The 27,886-nt window shown below is 39.9% G+C and overlaps 1 protein-coding gene across 2 annotated transcripts in view; it reads left to right on the forward strand.

The window, feature by feature from the left end:
• Positions 1-4,274: 4,274 nt before the first annotated feature.
• The window catches only part of EPRS1 (glutamyl-prolyl-tRNA synthetase 1), a 68,874-nt gene continuing 45,262 nt past the window's right edge, over positions 4,275-27,886 (forward strand). For both annotated transcript variants that reach the window (XM_072814611.1, XM_072814612.1), the window contains exons 1-12: positions 4,275-4,476; positions 8,863-8,947; positions 12,355-12,454; positions 13,343-13,499; positions 15,218-15,357; positions 16,903-16,997; positions 20,628-20,754; positions 21,474-21,666; positions 23,244-23,415; positions 25,585-25,818; positions 27,129-27,213; positions 27,626-27,685. In XM_072814611.1, coding sequence (XP_072670712.1) covers positions 4,431-4,476; positions 8,863-8,947; positions 12,355-12,454; positions 13,343-13,499; positions 15,218-15,357; positions 16,903-16,997; positions 20,628-20,754; positions 21,474-21,666; positions 23,244-23,415; positions 25,585-25,818; positions 27,129-27,213; positions 27,626-27,685 — 1,494 coding nt within the window. In that variant the 5' untranslated portion in view covers positions 4,275-4,430. The remainder of the gene's footprint in view (positions 4,477-8,862; positions 8,948-12,354; positions 12,455-13,342; positions 13,500-15,217; positions 15,358-16,902; positions 16,998-20,627; positions 20,755-21,473; positions 21,667-23,243; positions 23,416-25,584; positions 25,819-27,128; positions 27,214-27,625; positions 27,686-27,886) is intronic.

Consider the following 27,886-nt stretch of genomic DNA (forward strand, 5'->3'; position numbering starts at 1 on the left):
GGAGGGATCCCCTAGTATTATTCTTTTTTTAATATGAGTAAGTCATTGGCTTACTGACAATATATTTTATAAAATAAAAGAAAATAGATGTTAGGGTCTCAAATATTACCCAAATTCGAAGAAATGGAGAAGTCTGGGTTAATAAGTTTGAAAAGCAGGTATAATTGGTTTGATTTATGTAAAACAGTTCACGAATGATATTTTAACTTCAGAAGATGCAGTGTTGAAATAGCTCTTTGTCCAGTCTGGGAGCTGCATATTTTGTCCAAGGAGAATTTATTTATTTATTTATTTATTTATTTATTTATTTATTTATTTATTTATTTAATAGGGAGGAGAGAAAGGGAAAGGGGGGGAGCAGGGGAGAGGGAGAGAGAATCTTACCTAGGCTCTAGGGCCAGCAAGGAGCCTGATGAGGGGACTCGATCCATGATCCTGATCATGACCTGAGCCAAAATTAAGAATCTGATGCTTAACCAACTGAAACACCCAGGCACCCTTGCAGGGATTCTTTTAAAGGGAATTTTAATGGGAAAAAAATGTAGTTTTACATGTGGAAAGAGAAATAGGGACACATGGTATTTCAAATATTAAATTCTTGATTATGACTGATACTAGGAAAACAAATCGAATAGAACCTGTTTATTTCTAGCAATCAATTTACTGGAACAACTCTGTGAGCTTTTACCAAAAGTAGTGACCGCTGATAGCATCTCGGGAGAAGAGGCTCTGCCAAAGAAAAATGCTGTTGGTTTGAATGTGAAGAACAGAAAGGGGTGATCACAATGGAAATTTTCATAAATTGACAATGATGTTGGAAGTTTCCATGCCAGTGGCAGCTGCAGATTCTGTGCCCTACTCAGTCACCTCAACAACGGACTTGGCGTAGGACTTTAGATATCTAGCCCCCCTGGTTCCTGGCCAGGCCCTGTTGATTGAGGTGTCCATTATTCCCATGGCTCCCAGCATGGCCTTGACATCAGAGCTCTCTCTTCCACTTTGAAGTTAAGTATAGATCTACATCTCTCTTGCTCACATTCTCAGTTGCCTAGGTTATCAATTTTTTAGTGGCGTGTTTATCTTCAGACCACTTACTTCCTTTGGCAGCAGCAAATCCTGCTTAGATCTGCATGATCAATCAGATCAGCAAAGTCATGCTTGCCTTTTTATGGTATTCCAGGATCTTGGCTTGCACATCCTTCAGGAAGGCAAAGCTAAAGACCTTGCTTTGCTTCATCATCTGCTTGGATTGGCTCATATTCAGCCAAAAATCTCCTTCTTCAGTATGTTCTTTACCAAATTCCTGGTCCCACTGCCCTTTGAAATAGACTCTGTTCCATCAGGCCAGTACAACGGAGCTGCTAAGGGAGCCACTGACAAGTAATTCTTGATGTTCTTCATTTGTTTGGCTTTCCACCCAGGAATCAACCTTTTTTACTTTCTTCAGCGTTTACATAATCAACAGATCCCACACTGGCTAGGTTAAGTTTGTTATCATTCAAGTCCTGAAGAAACTGATGCATCATTTTTCCTGCATCGTTAGAGCTGGTTGGTTGTGATGTTCAGTTCATATACATCAGAGGGCTTTTTTTTAAAGATTTTATTTATTTATTAGAAAGAACACATGGTGGGGGAGGGGCAGAGAAAGACAGAGGAGCCATTCCCTGCACAGCAGGAAGCCTGCCTGATGCAGGGCTTGATCCCAGGACTCTGACTGAGATCATTACCTGAGCAGAAGGTAGACACTTAATCAACTGATCCATCCAGGCGCCCGGTTTCTTTGATTCAGTTAAAAAAAAACAAAAAACAAAAAAAACCCGAAAGACTTTTGAAATCCTGACTTTCAACTTGATCTGTTGTAGCCCTTCCTTCTGTCTCTGTGATTTGCGTCAAACTTCCCTCTCATTCTAGAATGATGTAATCTCAAGATCCCTTCATCGCATATGCCAAAACTCTGCTTCTGAATAGTCCAATTTACAGGGTCTGGGGGCCTAGGATTCAGATAGATCTTTCCTTGGGAGACACACTTTAGTCTACTGTCTGCCCTGTGGGCCGTACCTCCTGGTGTCAGGCCTTTGCACAGCCCCCTCTTTTGTACCTGGACGGGATCTGTGGGACTCACTGGTCACCAGTCAAGTGGTGCAAAAGTGACGCCCTGTGATTTCCAAAGCCAGACCAGAAGGGACGCTGCAGTTTACACCTTGGTCTTTTGGAGCCTTCCCTCTCGGTACCCAGGCGCCCCACAAGTCCTACCACCCGCTGGGGGCCTCCCAGGGAGAGGGCCCGAGAAACTAGGGCGTGGGGGTGGGTGCGGCTGAGGCCTGGCGGCCGCACTCCCCACACCAGGGTCGGCCCGCCGCCAACCTGCCTAGCCTCCCGTCAGAGGGCACCGAGGGACCCCACTGAATGCCAGTGGGGCATCGCCGCCGGCGGCCGCGCGATGACGTTGACGCGGTTTTATATCATGGGTCCTTGGCTCCTTACACACACACACCCTCCGTCCTCCACACACCCTCACACACAGCCTCCCTCCTCCACACACCCTCCACACACCCCCTCACACACAGCCTCCCTCCTCCACACACACACCCTCACACACACCCTCCCTCCTCACACACCCCCTCACACCCTCCACACACCCACACACACACCCTCCTTTCTCCACACACCCACACCCTCCACACCCCCTTACACACACCCTCCCTCCTTCACACACACCCTCACACACCCTCCCTCCTCCACACCCCCACACACACCCTCCCTCCTCCACACCCCCTCACCCTCCCTCCATCACACACACCCACACCCTCCTCCACACACACCCACACCCTCCACATACCCCCTCACACACACCCTCCCTCCTCCACACACCCTCACACCCTCCACACCCCCTTACACACACCCTCCCTCCTTCACACACGCACCCTCACATCCTCCCTCCACACACACCCTCACACACACCCTCCCTCCTCCACACACCCTCACACACACCCTCCCTCCTCCACACACCCTCACACACACCCTCCCTCCTCCACACACCCTCACACACACCCTCCCTCCTCCACACACCCTCCCTCCTCCACACACACACCCTCCCTCCTCCACACAACCCCTCACACACCCTCACACACACCCTCCCTCCTCCACACCCACATCCTCCACACACACCCACACCCTCCACACACCCCCACACACACCCTCCCTCCTCCACACCCCCTCACCCTCCCTCCATCACACACACCCACACCCTCCTCCACACACACCCACACCCTCCACACACCCCCTCACACACCCTCCCTCCTCCACACCCCCTCACCCTCCCTCCATCACACACACCCACACCCTCCTCCACACACACCCACACCCTCCACACACCCCCACACACACCCTCCCTCCTCCACACCCCCTCACCCTCCCTCCATCACACACACCCACACCCTCCTCCACACACACCCACACCCTCCACACACCCCCTCACACACACCCTCCCTCCTCCACACACCCTCACACCCTCCACACCCCCTTACACACACCCTCCCTCCTTCACACACGCACCCTCACATCCTCCCTCCACACACACCCTCACACCCTCCACACCCCCTTACACACACCCTCCCTCCTTCACACACGCACCCTCACACCCTCCCTCCTCCACACACACACCCTCCCTCCTCCACACACCCTCCCTCCACACACACACGCACACTCTCCTCCCCACAGAGGGTGTGGAGGAGAAACCCGAGGACCCCGTGGAAGGGGCGCTTGCAGAGTCCAGGCGAACAACGTCAACACAAAACCGGGCACCAGCTTTCAGAAATGCCTTTTACAAGTAAACCCTCCTTAAGCATTATTTTCACCTACGAAACTAACTCTTGGAAATACGTTCTTGTTTTGAAAAACCACGAGGAAACACGAGAAAGGCCGCCCCAGCCCCAGCGCAGCCTCGGCCGTCAGTCGGGCGCACGCCTCCGCGACCCCGCGGTGTTTACAAACACGCGGCGCCACCCCCGGCAGCCGCTCGGCTGGCTCGCCGCCCGGCCTCCCGCCCACGCCTCACGCCCACGCCTCACGCCCACGCCCGCACACGCTCGAACCGGTCTCACGACCTGCCCCTCGCTTTACGAAGTGTCGTAAATCCCGTTCGCTTCAGCGTCCCCGCGGCGCCACGTACGCCCTCCGGTCCCCAGGCGCAGAGGGGGCGGGGGCGGGGGCGGGGGCGGGGGCCTCGGGCGCCGCGGCGGGGCGGAGGCGGCGCACGGCGATGACGCACGCGGTGCGCCCCAAGACGGCGGCAGCCACGACGCAGGGGAGGGGCGAAGGCTGCGGCAGCGTCCGGCGCGCGCACACGTTGCAGCTTCTCGCTTTCGGCGGGTTCGGAGGGGTTCAGGCGGCCGTCGGGCGCGCTGACGGGCAGCCGCGGACCCGGGGCGATGGCGACGCTCTGTCTGACCGTGAATGCAGGAGACCCTCCGCTGGGTAAGGGGCCGAGGCCGCGGACCCGCGGGGGTTGCATCAGCCCGGGAGGGTGCGGGGCGGGGAAGGTCGCCGGGCCCGGCGTGGCGCAGTGGCGGCCGCGGTCTGGGGGAGTAGGCCCGCCCTCGCCCCGAAGCGGCTCCCGGAGCAGCTGTGCGCCCCGCGCCTCCCGCCCCGCGGCGCGCCGCTCGGCTCCTGACGGCGGCTTCTCGGGCGCGGAGGGAGGCGTGGTGTGAGCCGGGCCCCGCGGGCCCCCGCCGGCCCCCGCCTCGGACCTCTCCCCTCAGCCTGCCCTCCTCCCGCGGGCGTTGGAGATGGCTTGCCCTGCACACCCGAAGCGGCTCGTGGAAACACCGTTCGGCACTTAAAACCCCGGCGTCTTCTCGCCTCCTCTTTGAGCTTTACGCCCTCCCCCCTACCCCCTTCCTTAAGCTGCCTCTTCTCAGAAAAGATCTTCCATCCGCTCGACTGACTTTAGGATTCGCGGCGCTCCCGGGGAACGGGGCAGAAGACGGTAGGAGCTGAGCTGAGGTTGCGTTTATTTTTTAATTAGCGGCGGCAGAGTAATCGCTGGGACGCTCGGGTACCCTGCGGCCCCGGGGGTTGCCCTGCTCCACACCCTTGGACGCGCGCCGCGCCGGAGCGCTCGTCGGGTCTGTCACCTTCCTCGTTGCACGTTACATTCTGCTTAGATCTGATTTTTTTTTTCCCTGTGACCGAGGTTCCTGGACATAGATAGCTTAGAATTCCGGCCCCCCCCCCTTTTTTTTTTACTTTGGGAACTTACAGAAAAGAATTTAAGTAGTTTGTTAGTCTCCTGGCTGTTAATGTGTATGCATAGTATAGACTCACGAGTACTTAAAAAAAATTTCTTTTTCTGGAATTTTATTTTATTTTTTTTAATTTTTATTTATTTATGATAGTCACACAGAGAGAGAGAGAGGCAGAGACACAGGCAGAGGGAGAAGCAGGCCCCATGCACCGGGAGCCCGACGTGGGACTCGATCCCGGGTCTCCAGGATCGCGCCCTGGGCCAAAGGCAGGCGCCAAACCGCTGCGCCACCCAGGGATCCCCTGGAATTTTATTTTTAAGTAAGCTCTGCACCAGACTTGGGCTGCAAGTCAACGGCCAACACCAGGAGTCACCTGCTCTACCGACTAAGCCAGCCAGGCGCCCCCACAAGTACTTTTTTTTTTTTTTTTTAATGTGGGAGAAGGGCAGATCTTTATTTTTATTTTTATTATTATTTTTTATTATTTTTTTTCTAATTTTATTTATTTACTCATGAGAGACACAGAGAGAGGCAGAGACACAGGCAGAGGGAGAAGCAGGCTCCATGTAGGGAGCCCGATATTATTTTTAAAGATTTTATTTATTTATTCATGAGAGGGAGATTGAGAGGCAGAGACACAGGCAGAGGGACAAGCAGGCTCCATGCAGGGAACCCGATGTGGGACTCGTTTCCAGGTCTCCAGGATCCCACCCTGGGCGGAAGGCAGGAGCTAAATCACTGAGCCACCCGGGCTGCCCAGGGCAGATCTTTAGATGCAATTGGTCATATAGGCTTGACAAAATTACTCGTTACATTGTCAACTTCGGTGGTGTTCTGAGTCTTTTGGAATAAAACCCACAATTTAATAGCCATTTTAAATACTTTAGAGATGGTAAGGTTTTAGCATATTGGCTCCAGTAATTATGGGCTAACCTCACACACATCAATAAACTCTAAAAGAAATGGGCTTGCTCTTTGGGCTGGAAAGCACTAGGCAATGTGGTCTCGTGGTTAAAAGCGAAAACATTTGGTTCCTGGAGACCTGCGTCCAGTCCTGGTTGCCGAGCCATGGCAGGTTCCGTGTTTGGCTTCTCCCACCATTCCCTTGACTAAGAAAGGAGGAATAGATTTTTATCTACCTAGGGTTGGTTGCCAGAAGTAAATGAGACTGTAGGCAAAATTTCTGACACATTTTAGATATTCCATAGCTGTAGTTTTTACTAGTATTACTTAGAAAATCCCCCATTTCCTTAGTGCATTAATAGAACGCGGGGTCCCATTCTGACTGTTCTGGAGGAGGATTATAAAGAAATTTATTGTCATTTTGAGCTGTAGACCAGTTACAGAATATATGTATGTTTGTTTCTTCTCTCCTTTTTTAATTCGTCCCACTGTTTGATTAAAATATACACGTTTAAATCAGTACAATTGGAGGAAATCTTTAGAGAAAGAGATTGCATTACTGGAATTTCCCTGTTTTACATGCATTCAGCATGTGAAGTTTTTTTTTTTTTAATCTTAAAATAATTTCAAATTTAAAAGGTGCAAGGATAGAACAAAGTACATGTTTCCTTCTGTACCACTGGAGAGCATACTGCAGATAATGATGCTTCAACATCAGGAATCCGCCAATGTTAACAGCTCTCAAGCAAGGAAACTCTTTATGTGACTTGACAGGACCATCAAAATCAGGAAGTACACATTGATACCATTCTTCCATTTAATGCACAGACCCTATTCACATCCCAACACTAATTGTTCCAGCAACACTCTCCTTAGTACAGGGATCAAAATCCAGAATCATGGCTTTGCACCTAGTTGTCATGTCTCTCCCGTTTCTTTCATTCTGTAATGTTTCTTCAATCTTTCCTTGGCTTTCATAGCTTTGACCTCTCTGAAGACTAAAGACCACTTACTTGAATGTTCTGATCAGATCGTTTGATGTTTTCTTATGGTTATATTCAGCTACGCATCTTTGGCAAGAGTAATAAAGTGGTTCATTATTCTTCATTGCAATCCATTAACTGATGCATGAATTTGATTTTTCCTGTTACTGATGATCTAACCTCGATTACTTAAGATGGTGTCAGCCAGCTTTACACACTGCAAAGTTTTGCCTTTGCATTTACCAGGCATTTTGTGGAGAGATGCTTTGGGACCATATCCACATTCCACTCAAACCTTCCTTTACTGGTTTCTGCATCCATTGATGCTTCCTGCTTAACTTGATTATTATTAAGATGATGCCAAAAGATGACCTTCCGATTCTGCTGTTTTTTCTACATGTATTAGTTGGCATTTTTCTGTCAGAACATATTTTCCTTTACCATTAAAAAAATTCATAACAAAATGTACTCCGGTTATGGTGTGTATTATTTACTTTTATCCTTTAATGTTAAAATTTTATTTTAAAAAATTAGTCTTGTTGAGTTATAACGTGCATTTACTAAACTTTGCTAATTTAAAATTGGCAAATATGTACAATAACCACTGCAATAATGACAGAATATTTCTCATTTTGGAAAGTTCCCTTCTGCCCCTTTGCAGTCAGTTCCCTTTCCCTATCTCTGGTCCCTGATAGCCACTGATCTGCTTTCTGTCACTATTGTTTTGTTTTTTCTAGAATTTTACATACATTGAATCATATCATGTATATTCTTTTGTATCTAGGTTAATGTTTTGGGATTCATCTATCTTGTTGCCTGTAACACCACTTCATACTCTTTATTTGCCAGTAGAATTTCATTGTAAGGATACACTACAACTAGTATCATTTACATTAGCAGTTACATTGCTACTGTTTGCCAGTGGGAGCCCCTCCAGGTTGGCCTCTGAGTCATTCTGGCATATCTGTTTGAGTATTTGCTTTCTGGCACAAAATTTTCTAGGTCTGTCTTGTACTTTCCCTGCCACAGCCCTGTTTCCAGTGGAGCTTGATATTTAGAAATCAGTATCTGGGTGCTGGTGATCTGTGTTAACCAAATTTAAAGGGTAAAGGATTAATGAATCGATTTAGGGTATTTAGTAAGTGTTGAGAAGCAGATTATAAGGTGTTTTAGAGTTTGACTTCTGGACTGCCTTAGGCTTGCATTCAGTTCCTCAGTGCCACATATTTAGTCAAGGATTTTGGGTTCATTATTTAATCTTTACAAGCTTCAATTTCCTCTTCTGTAAAACAGAGATAAAGATGTCTATCTCTTAAGATCACTACAAAGATTAAGAATTATAATAAGGTTGTAAAACAATTTAGCATGATGCCTGGTAATCACTCAGATGCTATAAACAATAGTTTTTAAACAAGGCATTATTCTCATTTCTTGTCTCCTGTGGGAGGAAAAGATTTATTTCAAGACCCTTAAGTGGAAGCTGAACATACTCAAAATTAGCTGGACTATGCTAGTGAATAGTTTCTGATATATTATTTCTCCAAGACTAGAAGGTTATCCTTTCTGTTTATAGACTACTGGGGAAAAAGTTTACTTCTTGCAGGACTTAATAATGGCTTGTTGAGTCATTCTTACTGCTTTATGATTCAAGTTTTTTTTTCTTTTTTTTTATGATTCAAGTTTTAAGTACTACATTGTTAATAAAAATCTTTTCATCTCATTACTTTTAGGAGCTTTGCTGGCTGTAGAACATGTGAAAGACAACATCAGCATTTCTGTTGAAGAAGGGAAAGAGAATATTCTTCATGTGTCTGAGTAGGTACTTTTATATTTGTTTTCAGTACTGAACAGCATTTTTTAAATATTCAGAATTCAGTGTTCTCTGTTTGATATGCTAGTTGGTAGATTGTAGAGAGAAGTATGCTTTTTTCCCTCATTCTTAAAAGAAGCATATCCAGATACTTGTATTTGTCAGCAAGCTATCTGATCCCACTTATAATCTAAAAGGAACTAGAGATGTACAGAAAGTTTTTTTTTTTCTTTTTACTTCTCTGTTTTCGCAGCATTCTTTTTTTTTAAAAAAGATTTATTTATTTATTTATTCGTGAGAAGCACACACAGAGAGAGAGAGGCAGAGACACAGGCAGAGGGAGAAGCAGGCTCCATGCAAGGAGCCCGATGTGGGACTCGATCCCGGGTCTCTAGGATCACACCCTGGGCTGCAGGCGGCGCTAAACCGCTGCGCCACCGGGGCTGCCCTTTTCACAGCATTCTACAATGAGCATATATTGTATGTTTTTGATGTATGGAAGATTAAACATCTTTTTTTTCTGGAACCCACTGAGAAGAATAAAAAAGAACTGGAATAGGAGATATTATTAATCTTAATTTTAGTTTAATGAAACAAATAGGCACAACCTGGTTTCAGATTCTTTTTTTTTTTTTTTTAAATTTTTTTTTTAATTTATTTATGATAGTCACAGAGAGAAAGAGAGAGAGAGAGGCAGAGACATAGGCAGAGGGAGAAGCAGGCTCCAGGCACCGGGAGCCCGACGTGGGATTCGATCCCGGGTCTCCAGGATCACGCCCTGGGCCAAAGGCAAGCGCCAAACTGCTGTGCCACCCAGGGATCCCCTCAGATTCTTTTAAGAATACTTTACCACGTGGTAAAATCTGAGCCAAATTAAAAGAAGTTTTCAAGGGTATTCTCGAGCAGGATACAGATTTGAAATGTGTTTAAAAGATCAATAATAATAAAAAAAAGATCAATAATAAACTGACAAAAAGACTTACATTGAGAAAGGGGCAAGATCCACAAAAACACATACTCAGACACACTCTTCTACTCCCCATCTTCCCCTTCCTCCCACTGTAGTTGTATCATAATTTTTTTTTTTTTTTTTAAGATTTTTATATTTATTCATGACAGAGAGAAAGGCAGAGACACAGGCAGAGGGAGAAGCAGGCTCCATGCAGGGAGTCTGATATGGGACTCGATCCTTGGACTCCAGGATCACACCCCAGGCCCAAGGCGGCGCTAAACCGCTGAGCCACCGGGGCTGCCCCTGTATCATAATTTTGGTTCCACTGCCGTTCAGTGTTTACACTGTAATGACCCCGTAAGTTTTATTCACTGCTGAGCCACATACTATGATTAGTTTGTGTATACAACTTTTACTTTTCCATGGAATAATTGTTTGTTTGCTTTGTTCTCTTCTAAAACCTCTCTGATTCCTGATCTTTTTTATGTTACTTCAGTAGTTTGTAGGAATATTTTCTTGTGATTCAGTATTCTGAAATTTCACAGTAATATGCTCTGGTATGGGTCTGTTTTGTTGTTGTTAAGATTTTATTTTTAAGTAATCTCTACATCTGGTGTGGAGTTTGAACTCACAACCCCGAGATCAAGAGTCACCTGTTCTATTGACTGAGCCAGCCACATGCCCTATGTGGGTCTATTTTTAATCTGTTTCACTGGGTACTTGGTCCCCTTTGAATGTGAAAATTTGGAGAACCTTCTTTTTTGGAAAATTTAAAAAATTTTATCTTTGATGTTTTTTTCTTCCTTTTTCTGATCTTAAATGGATGTTGGGATTAAGTATCACCTTCATTATCCATCTATTTTTTCTTTACTTTCTGGAGAGTTCTTCACTTTATCATCCTGTTTTTTTTTTTTTTTTTTCCTAACTGAGTTTTCTATCTCTGCTATTATATTTTTAGTATTTAAGAGTGTTTTTTTTTTAATTTTTTGAGTACTGCTTTTACAGTATCCTGTTCTTGTTTTATGACTGCAATATATTTTTCATTGTTTAAAGGAAATTTATTTATTTACTTTTTAAATTTTCTTTCCCTTAATTTGTCCAAGTTGTATTTTCCATGTGTTTATTTTGGTTACTATCTTTCAAGTTAAAAGCTTCCTTCAAATATTTGATAACTCCTGATGACCTCCTCAGATTTTGATTGGAATTTAAAGCTGTTTACAAGTTCTGACCTTACATCTGACAAAGATGTGTTAGCTTTGAGCATACTTTGGGATGGACTGAGCATCAGAGCGAACTTCTGATGTTATATCCTTAGTTATTTCTTCTTAGACCAATCAGATTATTCAGTGAAGACTTTCAGTCTCCTGTTTGGAAGGTAAAGAATTGATGCCAGAACAATTTGAGAGCTGAGGGTGGGAAGAAGGCTAGGGATCTCAGCATCTGGTATGTATACACACACATTCATTCTCCCAGTTACCTGCATAACCCAGCTCACAGCTATGCCAGATTTCCCCCAGTTGAGAGACCCTTTGTTTTACTCCTTAGAAAATAAAGCTTCAGTTTTTGCCAAGATTGAGTAAGGGGAGCAGTTGAGCAAAGCAGAATAGGGTCTGATGGATTCTGTTTCCCACTCCTTAGACTTTCCACCACCCCTCCTTGTTTTAGCCCCAGTTCACTCTCACGTCCATTGATTCATGTCTTCCATGGATTCTAAAATTCAGGTTGGTTGGTTTTCAGCTTTGTCCACTGCCCACTTAAAATCCAGTTTCTTCAGACCTGTTGAATCCATCTGCTGTCTAGCTTCTTTTTTTTTTGTCTAGCTTCTTAAACTGTATTGTTACTGTTTCTTCTCCTTAGTCTCTTTTTCCTTATGGGTGTGTGTCTTTTAAAAAAATAAATTTGGGGGTAGCCTGGGTGGCTCAGCGGTTTAGTGCCGCCTTCACCCAGGGCGTGATCCTGGAGGCCCAAGATTGAGTCCCACATCGGGCTTCCTGCATGGAGCCGCTTCTCCCTCTGCCTGTGTCTCTGCCTCTCTCTCTGTCTCTGTATCATGAATAAATAAATAAAATCTTTAAAAACAAATAATTTTTTACAGAACAATTTTGATGGGATTTGATCTGTACTGTACCTGGAAGTTGATGCAACCAGCCTCTATGAGTGTATATCCTTGACTTCTCTCCTTTGATTTATTTTAAATCACTGTTCTTGCTACCCCAGTTATATTTTCATATTTTCACCATTGAATAAATAGAAGGACAAAGCTTTATAGATAGTTCACTCTGAACTGAATTGTTGAATTTAGCTGAACATTCAGAACAGAATAAATTAGATTTTTTTTAACTGTAGTGGTAAATACATGGTAAACATAAGGTTTATATTTTTATAGTTCTTTGTAAGTCTCATAACTCCTACTGATTTGCTAGAGCTATGGTAATATTTTATCTCATGCTTATGTTCTAGGAATGTGGTATTCACAGACATAAATTCCATACTTCGCTACTTGGCTCGAGTTGCAACCACAACTGGGCTCTATGGCTCGAACCTTCTGGAACATACTGAGGTAAGAAATGAATTTTTCCTTAGGTTTGTTTTGCTTTGATTTATGCTTCTGTTCTTCTGGGAATTTTATTTTATTGTTGGCTTATGTGCTATTATTCTGTGTAAGGATATTAATGGAGTTTAGTGATAGACCTAGCTAAGAAAGTCTCCTCTTTTTTTAATTTTCAGAGGAAAAAATCAAACCTCATAGCTCCTAAGTTTGAACTTTTTTTCCCCCCTCTAAGTTTGAACTTTAAATCCCATACAAGCTGTCTGGTTGTGTCAGTGAGTACTGTCTTCTTCCTAGATTCCTGGAGTTTCAAAGCTGGATATGACTGTGTAGATCATCTTCTGCAACTCCCTTAACTTTACAGATGAGGCAGCAGGCCTAGACAAGTTAAGAGGTTTTCCCAGGGTCACACTCATAGTTTGGATCTCCTTTTCCTTTCTAGGTATATACTCTAATTACAGCAGCTGTAGATTAACTTCCAGTAGTCTGTTTCCAGTTACTTGTTTGTATTCAGCTCCAAGTCTCCTGAATTTTATAAAATTAAATATATAAGGAATAGTTTCCTAGGTATTTACTTTTAAATTTTGCAGGTGGATGAATCTGTTTGGCTAGGAATCACCTATTTGTTTTGATTAAGTGGGTTATTCCTTCCTGCTGCCAGTTATCAAATCTTTTTTCTTTTTCTTACCTGAAGTGCCCCTCTGTATCTCTGCAGAAAACAAAAAACCCACAGAACTAGAGCAATGAAATTTGTTTTTTAAAATGCCAATTTAGATCTCAGGTAAATTAAATGCACATAATGGCAAATTCTATAATTTGAGGTAAGATAGGCATGGTTCTGAGGTCGTTTGCTTAAATCTAAACCTTGAGGTGTGCATTTCTTTTCTATTATGTCCACAGATTGATCACTGGTTGGAGTTTAGTGCTACAAAATTGTCTTCATGTAATTTGTTTACTTCTGCAATCAACGAGCTCAATCATTGCCTATCTCTGAGAACATACTTAGTTGGAAATTCCTTGAGCTTAGCAGATTTATGTGTTTGGGCCACCCTAAAAGGTATCAGTTATTCTTTCTGAAGAATGCTCTCTTTTTATTACTTGATATTTTGCTGAATATGTATGCATATTTCTACATATATACATATGTATATATCTGTGTATGTGTGAGAGAGAGAGAGGGTGGGTTGTGTATATAGAAAGAGAATCATTTAGGACTTCCTTGGAAACAGATGACTGCCTTGGCTGTTTTATTCCTGTCCAGGTACAGGAATTCCCAATCCTTTGCTGTCACAAGAGGTAATCTCTCTCTCACTAACCCAGCTCCCTTCTGCTTGTAAAGCTGACCTTGGTCCTGCTTAAAGAAGCCCTTATCCCATTTTTATCAGCACCTCTCCTGTCTCAGCCATTCCTTTATTCCAGGCATTGTTGTCTCTCATTACTTGATAGGGGTGTCTGTATGTTTGAGGAATGGTGTGGAGTGTTTCCTCTTGGAGGTCACAAAATCTTTTTTTTTTTTTTTTTTTAAGATTTTATTTATTTATTCATGATAGACATAGAGAGGCAGAGGGAGAAGCAGGCTCCATGCGGGACCCAATCCCGGGACTCCAGGATCGCGCCCTGGGCCAAAGGCAGGCGCTAAACTGCTGAGCCACCCAGAGATCCCATGAATTCTTTTTTCTATGACTTGTTGGCAACAGGATGAGATTATAGGATTGATGAGAGATATAAACAGGACTTGAATTTTGTTAATTTTCTTTAAAAAAATAAAAAGCAAAAATGCCAGATTTTATCATTCTTTAAATCTGCGTTTTATGGTTTGTTTTTTTTAATGTTGTGTATACTATTTTTGTGGCTAAAACTTCTCCAAACTCAATTACATTGTTAATAATAACCAACATAAAATGAAGGTCTTTTCTGATTAGATGTTTTCATGTATAGGTTTGATATTTTTGTCTTTTTTAAAATTTTTGACTTAAATATTCATGAAAGGAAGATAATATCTTAAGGATGTAACTTTGTGATATTAAAGAATTAAATTTTCCTTCAGTGCCTGCTTTTGATATTACTTCTGAAGAAATGAGCTCCATCTTGATCTTGATTTCTATTTTTTTTTCTAGTTGACCTACTTAAAGCCTTTCCTTCATTGTGAGATATGGTATTGGCCTTATACTGGGGGTGTGGTGGTGGTGAGGGCAGGATGTAATATTCACTTCAGTGAGTTGAACTGCAGAAATATTTTTAACTTACTTTTGTCCTGTAAAGCATATTAAAGTATTAGAAAACATTTAAATGTATACCTAGATTGTAAATTTTTTATTATAGAAGCACATCTTTTTTTTTTTTTTTCCTTTTAAAGTCGGCTCCATGCCCAACATGGGGCTTGGACTGAAGACCCTGGGATTAAGAGTCATGTGCTCTATGGACTGAGCCAGCCAGGCACACCTATGGAAGCACAACTTTAGGCCATCTCATTTACTTAAATTATTTTATTTATTTATTTATTTATTTATTTATTTATTTATTTACTTAATTTATGCTAGTCACAGAGAGAGAGAGAGGCAAAGACACAGGCAGAGGGAGAAGCAGGCTCCATGCACCGGGAGCCCGACGTGGGATTCGATCCCGGGTCTCCAGGATCGCGCCCTGGGCCAAAGGCAGGCGCCAAACCGCTGCGCCACCCAGGGATCCCTCATTTACTTAAATTAACCACAGCTAGAACTTTGCTTATAAAGTTGTGGATTTATTGAATGGTTTTAAAATTATATTTGTTATTAGGAAATGCTGCATGGCAGGAACAGTTGAAACAGAACAAAGCTCCAGTGCACATAAAACGCTGGTTTGGCTTTCTCGAAGCCCAGCAGGCCTTCCAGTCTGTAGGTACCAAGTGGAACATTTCAGCGACCAAAGCTAAAGTGGTAAGCTTTTTTAATGCTGATATCTTAGTCTGTTTGAGACCGTAGAGCAGAATAGAAAATTATTCCTATTCGTAGTTAATTTTTTTTCATATGTGAAAAGGAATCTTTTTGGAAAGAACTTCAGAATCTGTTAAGTCTTGGCTTCCTTTAACTGTTTAACTTCATAAAGCTTTAATCTTTGTAATTATGTGTCTAAAATATTATGATCATCCAGTGTATGTCTCTTAGGAAATCCAAACTCAAAGTAACTAAAATCTCATTATTTATAGCTATATGACGAATTTTTCTTCCCACTCTACTGTTTGTTCATTTTTGACCTTTGAGTCTTGGGCTTCTGCAGAGCCTTTTTGTTGATTCTCTATGAGAATGTGATATAGAGTCCAGTACAAAAGGTTCTCTTCCCCAGCCAGAGTTTATCTATTATGATCTGTTTCACACATAAAGTTTTTGAAAGGTTTTCCAATGCAGTAAAATTTGAAAACTACTCCCTGCTTGGACAGAGACACCACAGTCCAGTCAGTGGTTTTGGCTAAAAATCGTCACTCACCCTTCACCATTTTTCCCATGTATTTAGTCACCAAGTTTTCTTCTTTTCATACCTATCGATAATGTTTTCTGTCTCAGTTACTACTGGTTTTTATTGAAGCCTCATTACCCCCTGCTTGATTTAATACCATAATCTCATCCAAAGTCTTTCTCTTTTCTAGTTCAGCCTCTGCATTGTCCTGGGTATCGTTTTATTTATTTATTTATTTATTTATTTATTTATTTATTTATTTATTTATTTATTTATTTAAATTTTTAAATTTATTTATGATAGAGAGAGAGAGCGAGAGAAAGGCAGAGACATAGGCAGAGGGAGAAGCAGGCTCCATGCACCGGGAGCCCGATGTGGGATTTGATCCCCAGTCTCCAGGATCACACCCTGGGCCAAAGGCAGGCGCTAAACCGTTGCGCCACCCAGGGATCCCCTGGGTATCGTTTTAGAAAATGCAAATAAATGGTATCGTTACTCCTGGGATTTCCTCCCTGCCTAAAACCTAAAAGCACGTTTTTAAGGGGCTTCATATTTTGGGCCTTGGCAACAGTTTCAGCTTCCTTGCCCACCCATTCCACGTGCATTTCTAACTTTTCATGAGCAATCATATTGCCTTTGTGTTTTACTTGTGCTGTTGTTCCTTTTCTTAGAATGAAGACTCTTACAGATTCTGCATTGGATATATTTCCATGTATTTTTTTAAGGTCCAACTTGATTCTGACCTCCTTTTAAGCTTTTCCTGATGACTTTAGAGGCTGTTGGTTAACTTCAACTGACTGCTTTAACAGCACTCTGTAAATATATATGTATATTTCTATTAGCAGTATTTGGTTTTATTTACATCCTTCCCAAGGTTTTGGGTCCTCAAGTGCAAGGACAGCGTTCTAGTCATCATTTGTCTCATAACCGTCCCTCACACATGGTGGCTACTGAGTATTTGTTGAATGAATGTATTCTTAAACATTTAATGATAGAACTGTATTTGTTGTTTCTGTTCTGCTTTTCAGACACCTGAGAAAAAACAAGATGTTGGGAAATTTGTTGAGCTTCCAGGTGCTGAGATGGGAAAGGTTACTGTCAGATTTCCTCCAGAGGCTAGTGGGTAAGAAAATGTAACTTGTAATTACAGTGGAATAATATTTAGTGGAAAAGCGTAGAGATCAATACTTTTAATATTTCTAGATTGCTAATATAGAAGAAAATAAAATTTTGATGATGGGAATCAAAATTCTAAACATCTTAATAGTCTTATTGACAATTAATGTTAATGTATTAAATTTGTAGTTTTAGCTTATTAATTAGATAATGTTATTTTATCCCAGAGAGAACTTTAAATAGAAAAATATCCATAAATAGCCTTAAGTATTGTTTACATTTTGAGATTTTTAGGCTCTCATTTAATAAGGTTTGTATTTGTACCTGGAGCAGTCCTTTAAGCAAAAGTTATGATAGAATTATTTTTTACTTATTTTTCCTTTTCTGGAATAAAGATAGGGGCCTCCTGAAAAGCCTATTCCTTTTCAGTTCTTTCTATTGTCAGCAGGTTTCCTAGCCCCTTTTCACTTTGGGCATCAATAGAAAATAATAACATTTGAATAGTTGTTTAGAGAAATAGATTGTTCTGGCTGGCAGCTACCAGCCTGGGGCTGCCTGGGGCTTTGCCCAGCATTGCCCAAGGCTGAGGGGAGTCCACATTTTCACATGCGTCAGCTTCTCTGCGCATGCTGGACAAGCTTTGTAATAACACCCTTCCAGTGATAGTAATACAATACAATGGCTGTTATTAAGGTGATTAGCCTCAGGAACTTAACCATTAGGAAAGTATTATGCCATATTTGGTGAGATGATTTTGTTTCCGCAAGGTTTTTTTTTTTTTTTTAAGATTTTATTTACTTATTCATTTATGAGAGACAGAGAGAGAGAGAGGCAGAGACACAGGCAGAGGGAGAAGTAGGCTCCATGCAGGGAGCCCAGTGCAGGACCCGATCCCGGGTCTCCAGGATCACGCCCTGGGCTGAAGGCAGCGCTAAACCGCCAAGCCACCCAGGGATCCCCTCTGCAAGTTTTTTAATTTTAGATTTTGTTTTCTTTAGCTAAATTCTTAGCCATTTGTGATGAGTGGAATGTGTAGGCAATGGGAAGTAGCAGATAAGGAAAAAAACATTTTAACTGTGTTTAATAGTTCTCCACAAACTTTTCATAAGTGCCATTGACAGGAACATCAGTTTTAGGATTCCACATTTTCTCTCTACTTTTTTAAGTTTGTTGTTCTAGGCAGTGAGGTAAAGGATAGAAGGAACTAACTAATTTCTAGTGTACTAGAGTACGTTTGTCTGCTGTAATTATGTCAATTTCAGAGACCATGCTTTTGGCCAAATACAGTTTTGGGACTTAGAATATAAATTGGTATTCAGGTGTTTTTTATTTTTTTAATTTTTTTTTGTTTTTGTTTTACTATTCATAATTTTTATCTTATCCCTTTATACTACAAAGAATTTTTAAAGTTTTTTTTTTTTTTTTTAAGATTTTATTTTTAGGTAATCTCTACACCCGGCATGTGGCTTTAAATTTACACCCTTTAGGTGAAGAGTTGCATGCTCTACCAACTGAGCCAGCCAGGCTCCCTCTTTTAATTTTTCTTTTTAGTCATTTTATTTGTCTGTGTCTTTCATGAAAGGGCAGAAGGCTTGACTTTTGTCCTTTTCCTTATTCTTAGCTGACATATATAGCATCTCTTATGTACAGGTATTACCAAGCATTATACAGTGTTTTAATTCTAACAGCCCTGTGAGGAAAGCACTTTAATATCTGCATTTTACAAATGATTTCAGAAACTGATAAATATTTTGGTAATTTGCCAAACTCAAACTTGTGTTATCTGGCTCTAGAGTCCATTTGACTTAAAATTCTGCCTATATCTGTTATGTGTGGCAGAAACCTAATTTGGTATTTGTACTGAAAGTAGCATACATCTTTTCTTTGGCTAATCTGATACAAGTTTTCTCTTGAGCTGATTATTTTAGTTCCCTGGTGAATATTTTATAGTCCTGCTAGCTTTCTTGGCCTCATAGAATTGTTAGAACCACATACATTTCAGATTCAGAAATAAAATCTTTAGCATAATGGTTTGATTTCCTCACCCTCCTAAATTCCTTTATATAAAGCCAAGCACACTAACTGTCACATAATATGGGTAGTGATTATTAGTGATTAGTGTCAGTTTGTTGGGTTTTTCCCCTCTTTCTAATAATGATGGGTATAGCATGATACAGGTATAACTTTCAAAAAAGACTGCAGAAAGTATTACTGTTTCTTTCTTGGAACTCACAGTCATTTATTTTATTTTTGGCAAACATTTTGTTTTTAGAATAGTTTTAATATACAGAAATAATGTAGTCCAAAATGTTCCCACACACATTGCACCCAGTTATCTGTAACCCAGTTATCTGTTAACATCTTACACTAGTGTGGTACCTTTGTCACAACTGGTGAGCCATTACTGATATATTATTACTATTACTAAACTCCATACTTTTTTTGGAGTTCATTTGTTTTTCCCTAATGTCCTTTTTCTGTTTTAGAATCTCATCTGGGAAACCAGTAACAGCCTTTTATTTTATGCAGAAAGTTTTGAATAACCCTAAATGCATTACTTTGTACTTGTCTGTGTTAACCTGTGCATAGAAATATTTGTTAACATTGAGTCATCAATCTAGAATGCTGCAGGAATTTTAAAACATGGATTGATTTAAAAATTGATGTGAAGATTTACAAGGAGTTGTATTTTCCCCTCCCCTGTTGACAACAGTTGAGATCAGGTTGGCATGAAACTAGGAGACTAGCACAGTGGGACCGTGGCTGTCATTATTAGGGGAAACTGGTAAAAATTCGTGAGAACTGATTATTAAAACTTCCTTGTTTCATGCCATGTTTGCTGCCTAGGAGAGGGTACTTTCAACAATGGTGGCATAGGATACTGTTTTTTACACACTTCACTGATAGAGGAGAATGTTGATACAGAATATTATCAACAGTGCCTGTGACATATTTTATTCCTTGTAATTACCAACTGCTTGTAGGAACAGAATAGTGTTTTCATAGATTGTGATTCATGGAGCATTGGTACTGGAATGTCCTTTAGTTAAAATCCTTTTATGTTGGCTTCTGAGAAAACTGATGTTTTGAGAAGTATGTGGCTCTTGTGCAGCCTCCTTATCCTCATGTGCCCTTTCATGGAGTCCTTATATGGCAGTGGTGACCTCAGAGATGCCTCTCGCTGGCCTGTGTGAGGTGGGTGCTCAGTTTTCAGTAGCACCAAGTCTTAGTGAAGAAGATGCACTCCTGAGTAACACTGGAAGCCGTTTTGGAAGCAATATTCCTCTAACTAAATGACTAGTCATTTCCTCTATAAGAAAAAAGATTTTCTCCTTAAGATTGTTTTGTTTTTGTTTAGTTTTTTTCCTCAAGGTTGTAATGTTGACAAATAACTTGTCCCTTTGTGAGATTTTACGTATAAAATTGTTTCTTGTGATTATTTTATAAATGTTGTAGTCTTTTTCTTCCTGTGAGGGTCAGATTTTCTATCGCAGTACTTTTTTATTAGAAAATAAAATATGACTGGAGTATCAACTAGAAGGATTTTTGTTTAGTTCTCATCTCCTCAAAAAGGTTAAGTTTAAGTATTTAGCTAAAACATGTTAATGAGTTTCTTTGTGAAATGTTTTTGTTTTAGTTACTTACACATTGGGCATGCAAAAGCTGCTCTTCTGAACCAGCACTACCAGGTTAACTTTAAAGGGAAACTGATCATGAGATTTGATGACACAAATCCTGAAAAAGAAAAGGAAGATTTTGAGAAGGTAATTAAAGGTGTAGTGATGACCCTTTGTCAGAAAAGTTAATTAAAATTAGTTGGTGACCTGATACCTTCATGGTATGAGAGTAAATTTTGTTCTTGTAGTTGCTTATTTCCTTCATCTGTATATTCTGTGTCTGAGACCTAAATCAAGCAATATTGAGCTCCCATACCAAAAAACTTCAATTTGTTTTTTTCTTCCTCAATTGTATAATTTACCAAAATGTGCTATATTTTTCTGTAAGTACCAATTTCTTAAATGAATTGGTCATTAGAGGCAGGTTTCCGTTTTGTCATATAATTGTAAGTATATGAATGAAACAAGCACTAAGTAGGCATTGGAAAATTGGGGAAATTTCCTAGCCTCATTTATCCTCTTTATTCAGAAGTACTGCAATATATTCAAAGAGAGGGCAAATGAATGTCAGTATGACCAATAATAACCAGTTTTCCAGAGTAAATGAAAAGCTGCATCATGAGATCAGCTTTCTCAGCTGAAAATTTGGAGACTAGTATAATGAATATCTTTTTTTTCCTTGTCTGATCTAATATACAACTTGCACAACCATTTTCAGGCTTTTTTTTTTTTTTGTGTGTGTGTGTGTGTGTGTGTGTGTGACTGATGGTGTATTATTACATTTACCCAAATGCAGTATCAAGGATTGCAAATACACAAGAAAATGCAAAAGATAAGTTGATGGTTATTTTGGATTATTTTTGCAGGTTATCTTGGAAGATGTTGCAATGTTGCATATCAAACCAGATCAATTTACTTACACCTCGGATCATTTTGAAACTATAATGAAATATGCAGAGAAGCTAATTCAGGAAGGGAAGGCTTATGTGGATGATACTCCTGCTGAGCAGATGAAAGCAGAACGTGAACAGAGGATAGAATCCAAGCATAGAAAAAACTGTAAGGCACATTTAGTGTTTTGTATTTTAATCGATGGGCTTCTATTCTGCCTCTTTAGTAGAACAAGATTTATATGAAAGATGCTGGTTTGAGACCTTTGGGAATGTAATTCATGTATTAATTCATCACAGATTTCTTTTTTCTTTGTCATCTTCACATAGTTCTTGGCATCACAACCACATGCAAAATGTGTGTGCCATCTTTTGCATTGTATTCATTCCATTTGAATGGTTACTTCTGCAACTTTTTGTAGTTCTCCAAAAGAGAACTTAGTCTTTCTATAAAATATTTGATGATCATGTTATTAGACCCAAATCTTTTTAGCATGTGGGTAAATGTGAATATAATATTTAAACTTGGTATTATTCTATATCTCAGAAGTATTACTTAATGAAAAAGCATATCTTTCTTATTCATTACTTGTCCCTTGAACTACTAAATAGGGCTATTTTCATTCCACAGTTATAGTGCCATAATTTCCACAATACTGTATTTAAATCTTGTTTTTTATGATTTTATTTATTCATGAGAGACACAGGGAGAGGGAGAAGCAGGCTCCATGCAGGGAACCTGACATGGGACTTGATCCAGGGTTTCCAGGATCAGGCCATGGGCTGAAGGCGGTGCTAAACCGCTGAGCCACCCAGGCTGCCCAATACTGTATTTAAATCTTGGGAAGTGTATAGTAAATTCAGATAGTTACGGAAGTCTTTATCTCTCTTTTTAAAGTTTTCCTACATTTTTTTTTTTCTACATGTTCAAAGATAGTTAACAACTGTACTTTAAGACCTCATTTGATTTTTTGAGGGCAGGTAAAGTTTCCATTATATCTTAAGGAGCTTCCACGGAGAATCATTATGTTATTTCTTTCCTACCACATGGGGCAGGTTTTTCAGTATTCTCACACAAATAGAACTATAGCCACTTGGAACATAGAATTCTTTTTTTCTGGGATTAAACTTGTGCCATTGTTTTCTGTGATCTCATGTTTTTTGATCCAAGAGTCTTCTGCTTTCCACTAGAATGACTGACAGGGGTTTCAGGGAGCCCAAGGGTCAGGCTCATAGCCCAAGCTGGGTTCTTTACCTGGTGGTGCGCTGTAGTGCTGATGTCCTGTGGATCAGGCCAGTCTGGCCTTCCCCTGGGCATTAGGTGGCAAAGGGACAGAATGCTTCTGCCTCAAATGCAGTGTTAAATTTGAGGGGGTCAAGGGCTGGCCAGTTGTGTCTTGGGAAAATGAGAAATGCAGGATGAGAAAAACCTTCAGGCCTCATGGTTTTCTCTCTTGCCCTTAATCAGTACTTCATCAGTGGAATGTATTGATTTGACTTCTGAAAACATATTTATAGAATATACTTCGTAAATGTTTTGTGAGACTTACTCATAAAAAAATAATGCATTTATTCTTCATACCAGATGTTAGAACTATTATAGTACTTTTAAACAAGTGGGGTGTACGTATAATTTACAAGTAGAATATGAACATTGGTATCAAATTATGGGACTATTAAAATAATTTGAATTCAACTAGATTAGTAATACATTAGATAAACTATAATATAATTATCATTTTATAGCTGTTGAGAAGAATCTGCAGATGTGGGAAGAAATGAAAAAAGGAAGCCAGTTTGGTCAGTCCTGTTGTCTTAGAGCAAAAATTGACATGAGTAGTAATAATGGATGTATGAGAGATCCAACACTTTATCGCTGTAAAATTCAGCCACATCCAAGAACTGGAAATAAATACAAGTGAGTATGTCTCTTTAATTATGCTCGGTAGCCTACTATGATTTTGCTTTGATGAGATGATCTCTATAAAACACAGAGTAGATGCAGAGCAGTCAGGAGACCTGGATCTTTGTTCATCCACAGATTAATAACTTGGTACAGCATGTAACCTAATCTCTTGGCCTGTTTACTCACCTGTTGATTAGGATTATGCTAGTTTAATTCTAAGATCCCTTTCATCTTATAAAAGTCCTTCAGTCTGCCTAAAGTTGCTTTTTATGTATTGATTAGGTTTACTGTAGTGTGTATCTTTAGGAGAAGACCTTTCTCTTCCTCTCATGAACTTGGATTCTGCTGGGCATAAACTGATTCACAAAAGTAAATCGAAAATCTACAGAAATTTAAACAACATAAGGAAGTATCATATGTCTTTTGTCTAGTTTTGATTAGTAGTTTTTTGTGTGGGTTTTCAGTTAATGATTTTTTTCTTTAAACGAGTTCCCCTCCCATGTTAATTTACTTTCATAAAGTAAAGTAGAATATATTTTTTATACTTTGAAGAAGCCTACTACATATAAATGCTGAATCAACACTTTTGAAGAGATTAGGGAATGTAAATAGTAACCTGTTTAGCTAATGTAACTTTCTTTAAACTTGTGGATGTAGTTGTGTGTGTCCATATACAGACATTCACCTTATATATATGGCTACAGGTGTCTATGTTAGAGTCTTTCCTTTTTAACAGAACTTTTTCCTTATTTTATTAAGTAAATACTTTGAATACATTTGGAAAAATGAATTTGGATACCCATTTTTACACATTTTCAGTATCAAATAATTGCCAAACATAATAGAGTAGTATTTTAATGAAGTATCCTAAAAATTAGAAGACATGATGCAGTATTTTGTTTGTTAAAATTCAAAGTGTTTGTGTGTTCTGTGCATTATTTTAATCACGAATTGTTTTAAGACTATTCCATCATAAATGAAATTTTAATTAATGTTTTTTTTCTCTCCTATTTATCAGAGAAGGAAATGCTTTGTTCTTAAATTCATTTAATTACAGGAGATTTAAGCTTTGGCATTTACTCAAGTGTGAGATTAATTAAGATATTAAAAAGCTAAAAATTCTCTTGAATTAAGATGTACAGTTGACTCTTAAACAAGGCAAGGAGTCAGGATGCTGACTCCCCCTATGCAGTGAAAAATCTATATAACTTTTGATCCCCCAAAATTTAATAGCCTCCTGTTGACCAGGAGCCTTACTGATAACATAAACACCAAGTTAGCACATATTTTGTATGTTATATATATTATATATTTTACTCAAAATAAGTCAGAGAAGATGTTATTTAAAAAATCATAAGAACACATTTGTAGTACTGTACTGTATTTATAAAAATCCATGTATCAGTGGACCCATGCAGTTCTAATTTGTGGTGTTCAAAGGTCAACTATATATTGCTTATTGCCTCCTACCATACTGTGTATTGGTCGTTACAGAAATATGATTGTAGAATTTGCTGTGCCAATACCCAGTTGTCCATTAAATTGCAAATTTGCTTTTTTGTTTGAATATTGTGTGAGTTAACTATTATCTTCAAAGACCGATAATATCTTGATATGCTTTGAATATTAATATTATACATCATAAAACCTGTTGATTTTTTTTTTTTTTTAAGATTTTACTTATTTATTCATGAGAGACACCGAGAGAGAGAGGCAGAGACAAAGGCAGAGGGAGAAGCAGGCTCCATGCTGAGAGCTTGATGTGGGACTTGACCCTGGGTCTCCAGGATCACACCCTGAGCTAAAAGTGGTGCTAAACCGCTGAGCCACCCGGGCTGCCCAAACCTGTTGATTTTTAAGAAATTCCTAACATCTAGGGAATTTCTTTCTTTTTTTTTTTTTTTTTAAGATTTTATTGATTCATGAGATACAGAGAGAGAGAGAGAGAGAGGCAGAGACAAAAGCAGGTTCCATGCAGGGAGCCCAACGTGGGACTCTATCCTGGGTCTCCAGGATCATGCGATCATGCTCTGGGCTGAAGGCGGCGCTAAACCGCTCAGCCACCCAGGCTGCCCTAAGGAATTTATTTCAAATTACTATGGCTGCTTATAATGCTTAATCTAAGATGAAAAGGGTAAAATGCTTCATTTTGGTTTTTAATACATCCTTTTTTTTTTCCAGTGTTTATCCAACATATGATTTTGCCTGCCCCATAGTTGACAGTATTGAAGGTGTTACACATGCTCTGAGAACAACAGAATACCATGACAGGGATGAACAGTTTTATTGGATAATTGAAGCCTTAGGCATAAGAAAACCATATATTTGGGAATATAGTCGACTAAATCTCAACAACACAGTGCTCTCCAAAAGAAAACTGACATGGTTTGTCAACGAAGGATTGGTAGACGGATGGTATGTTTACTGTTAACTAGAATTGAGAGGTCGTAACAACATGGTATATCAGTGATTTTAAAACTGTTTTGAGGGATGGGGAGGGTGAATGGGAGGAGGTGGAATGAGTGGGCCTTGAGGGTTTCTGGTCCTTACCTTTTTTGCATCCAGCCCATCAGGTCCCCTGAGTCCCCCTACCTCTCCCCTTTATTTGAATGCTACAAACACGGAGTGCTCATTTGGATCCTGGTGCATGAGAATGAAAAATACACAAGGGCATATTCTCTGCAGATCTTAGCATTTTGTAAAAAAGTGTTGTGACTTTGGTCTTTTATATATCTGGTTACCATTCTTCATATTATTCTGAGGCTCTGAGGCTTTTCTTTTCATCTGGGTCCCTGGAAGGCCAAAAATCACCTGAATTGAGGTGAAGACATAGATGGTCTCTGCCTTGGTGGTGAAGACCCACCTTTTGGAACTGTTGGTTGCCCAGAGGACTCACCATCTAGGAAAAAGTTTGCAAATCTTTGTAGCATATTAAAAACCTAAATGAGATTTCTGCAAGAAAGAGGACTATAAAAATTAAAGTCATCTTGTAGCCATGTATCTGCCAGTGTAAATGAAATCTGTTTGGATTAGGTACCATGCTGGATAAGTCTAAGAATATTTTTTATCTGAATTAACAAGAGTGTATATATTAGTTTCTATTAGCATGACATAACAGTGATATATTAAGTATTTGTTCAATAATATGTATTTTATACTGGTTTATTGAGGAGCTGAATTTGATAAAGGGCAAATTTATCTTGGGCTCTAGGCAAAGGATTCTATAGCAGACTTGGTAAAGTTTGCAAATTTCTGCAGTTATTAGTGTTAATAACTAATGTATAAATAACTATATATATATCTTTTACAGCCCAAAGGGCTTTGTACAGTTTATTCATACGTGGATACACAATACCATCTCTTATCTGATTCTTGTGGTCGTATGTAGAATATAGAGGGCCTCGAATAGTTGTTAAATAGCAAATCAGAATGTTTTAATGCATAGCTTTTCCATATTTGAAGATGTTTCCTTTGTATCTTTTTTGAAATGTGCTTTTATTATTTCTAGTAGTCCAGTTATTTTACTGCATCATATTTGACCAGTTTTCCTTTTCCATGAATTGTGGGCTCGCTGATACTATGATCTACCCACTTATTATATAAACAACTCTTATTCAAATATTTCCAAAGCTGACTACAATTTATTCTTTAAGGTATTTTGTTTTTCCTGTGTTTGTACATTTAAAAAGATCTTCTTGGTACTTAAAAATTTCCCTATTTCCCAGGGATGACCCAAGGTTTCCTACGGTTCGTGGTGTGCTCAGAAGAGGAATGACCGTTGAAGGGCTGAAACAGTTTATTGCTGCTCAGGTGACCTACACTTTGCTTTCCAGCTTCTCTGTTTGAGTTTTCAAGTCTCATTAATATCCCTTTAGTCTCTGTTATTTCTGTTCATTCTATTCCTTGTTCTTTATAATGCAAGGGCAGTTTTTTTTTTTTTTAGGAGTATGTTTATAATAGTAGAAGACTGAGAATGTCCTGTGCTGGTAATAAGCGGAAGTGGGACAAAGGCAACAACCTGTAGTATTTTTATCTAGTAAAATATATGGTTCTTGACTCTGGCTCTTCAGGGTAACACAATGAGTTTGTGCATACTAAGCTTTGTATTCCAAAGATAGTAAACTTCGAAGTATTTTTTGGGTTTTTTTCCTAACATACTTAGCTTAAATTGTCTAATGAATACCTTTTGCCTTTTTAAGTCATTTTATCATTGATTTTCTAGGGCTCTTCACGTTCAGTTGTGAACATGGAGTGGGACAAAATTTGGGCGTTTAATAAAAAGGTACATATTTTGACTCTTGGTCCTCCTTTCTCGTGCCTAAGTCTTGAATAATATATGTATATGAATCATTAGTGTGTTCATTGTAGAGAAAACTTTGTGAAGAACGTTACCATTTTGCAGACCATCAGGAAAATGGAATGTTTTCCTTAAAACTATAAAGACCATTAAGCTTGTTAGCTAAATCAAACAAGTCACAGTGAT

Source organism: Canis lupus, chromosome 38 (assembly GCF_048164855.1).
Source record: "Canis lupus baileyi chromosome 38, mCanLup2.hap1, whole genome shotgun sequence".
In the NCBI taxonomy this organism is placed as follows: Eukaryota; Metazoa; Chordata; class Mammalia; order Carnivora; family Canidae; genus Canis; species Canis lupus.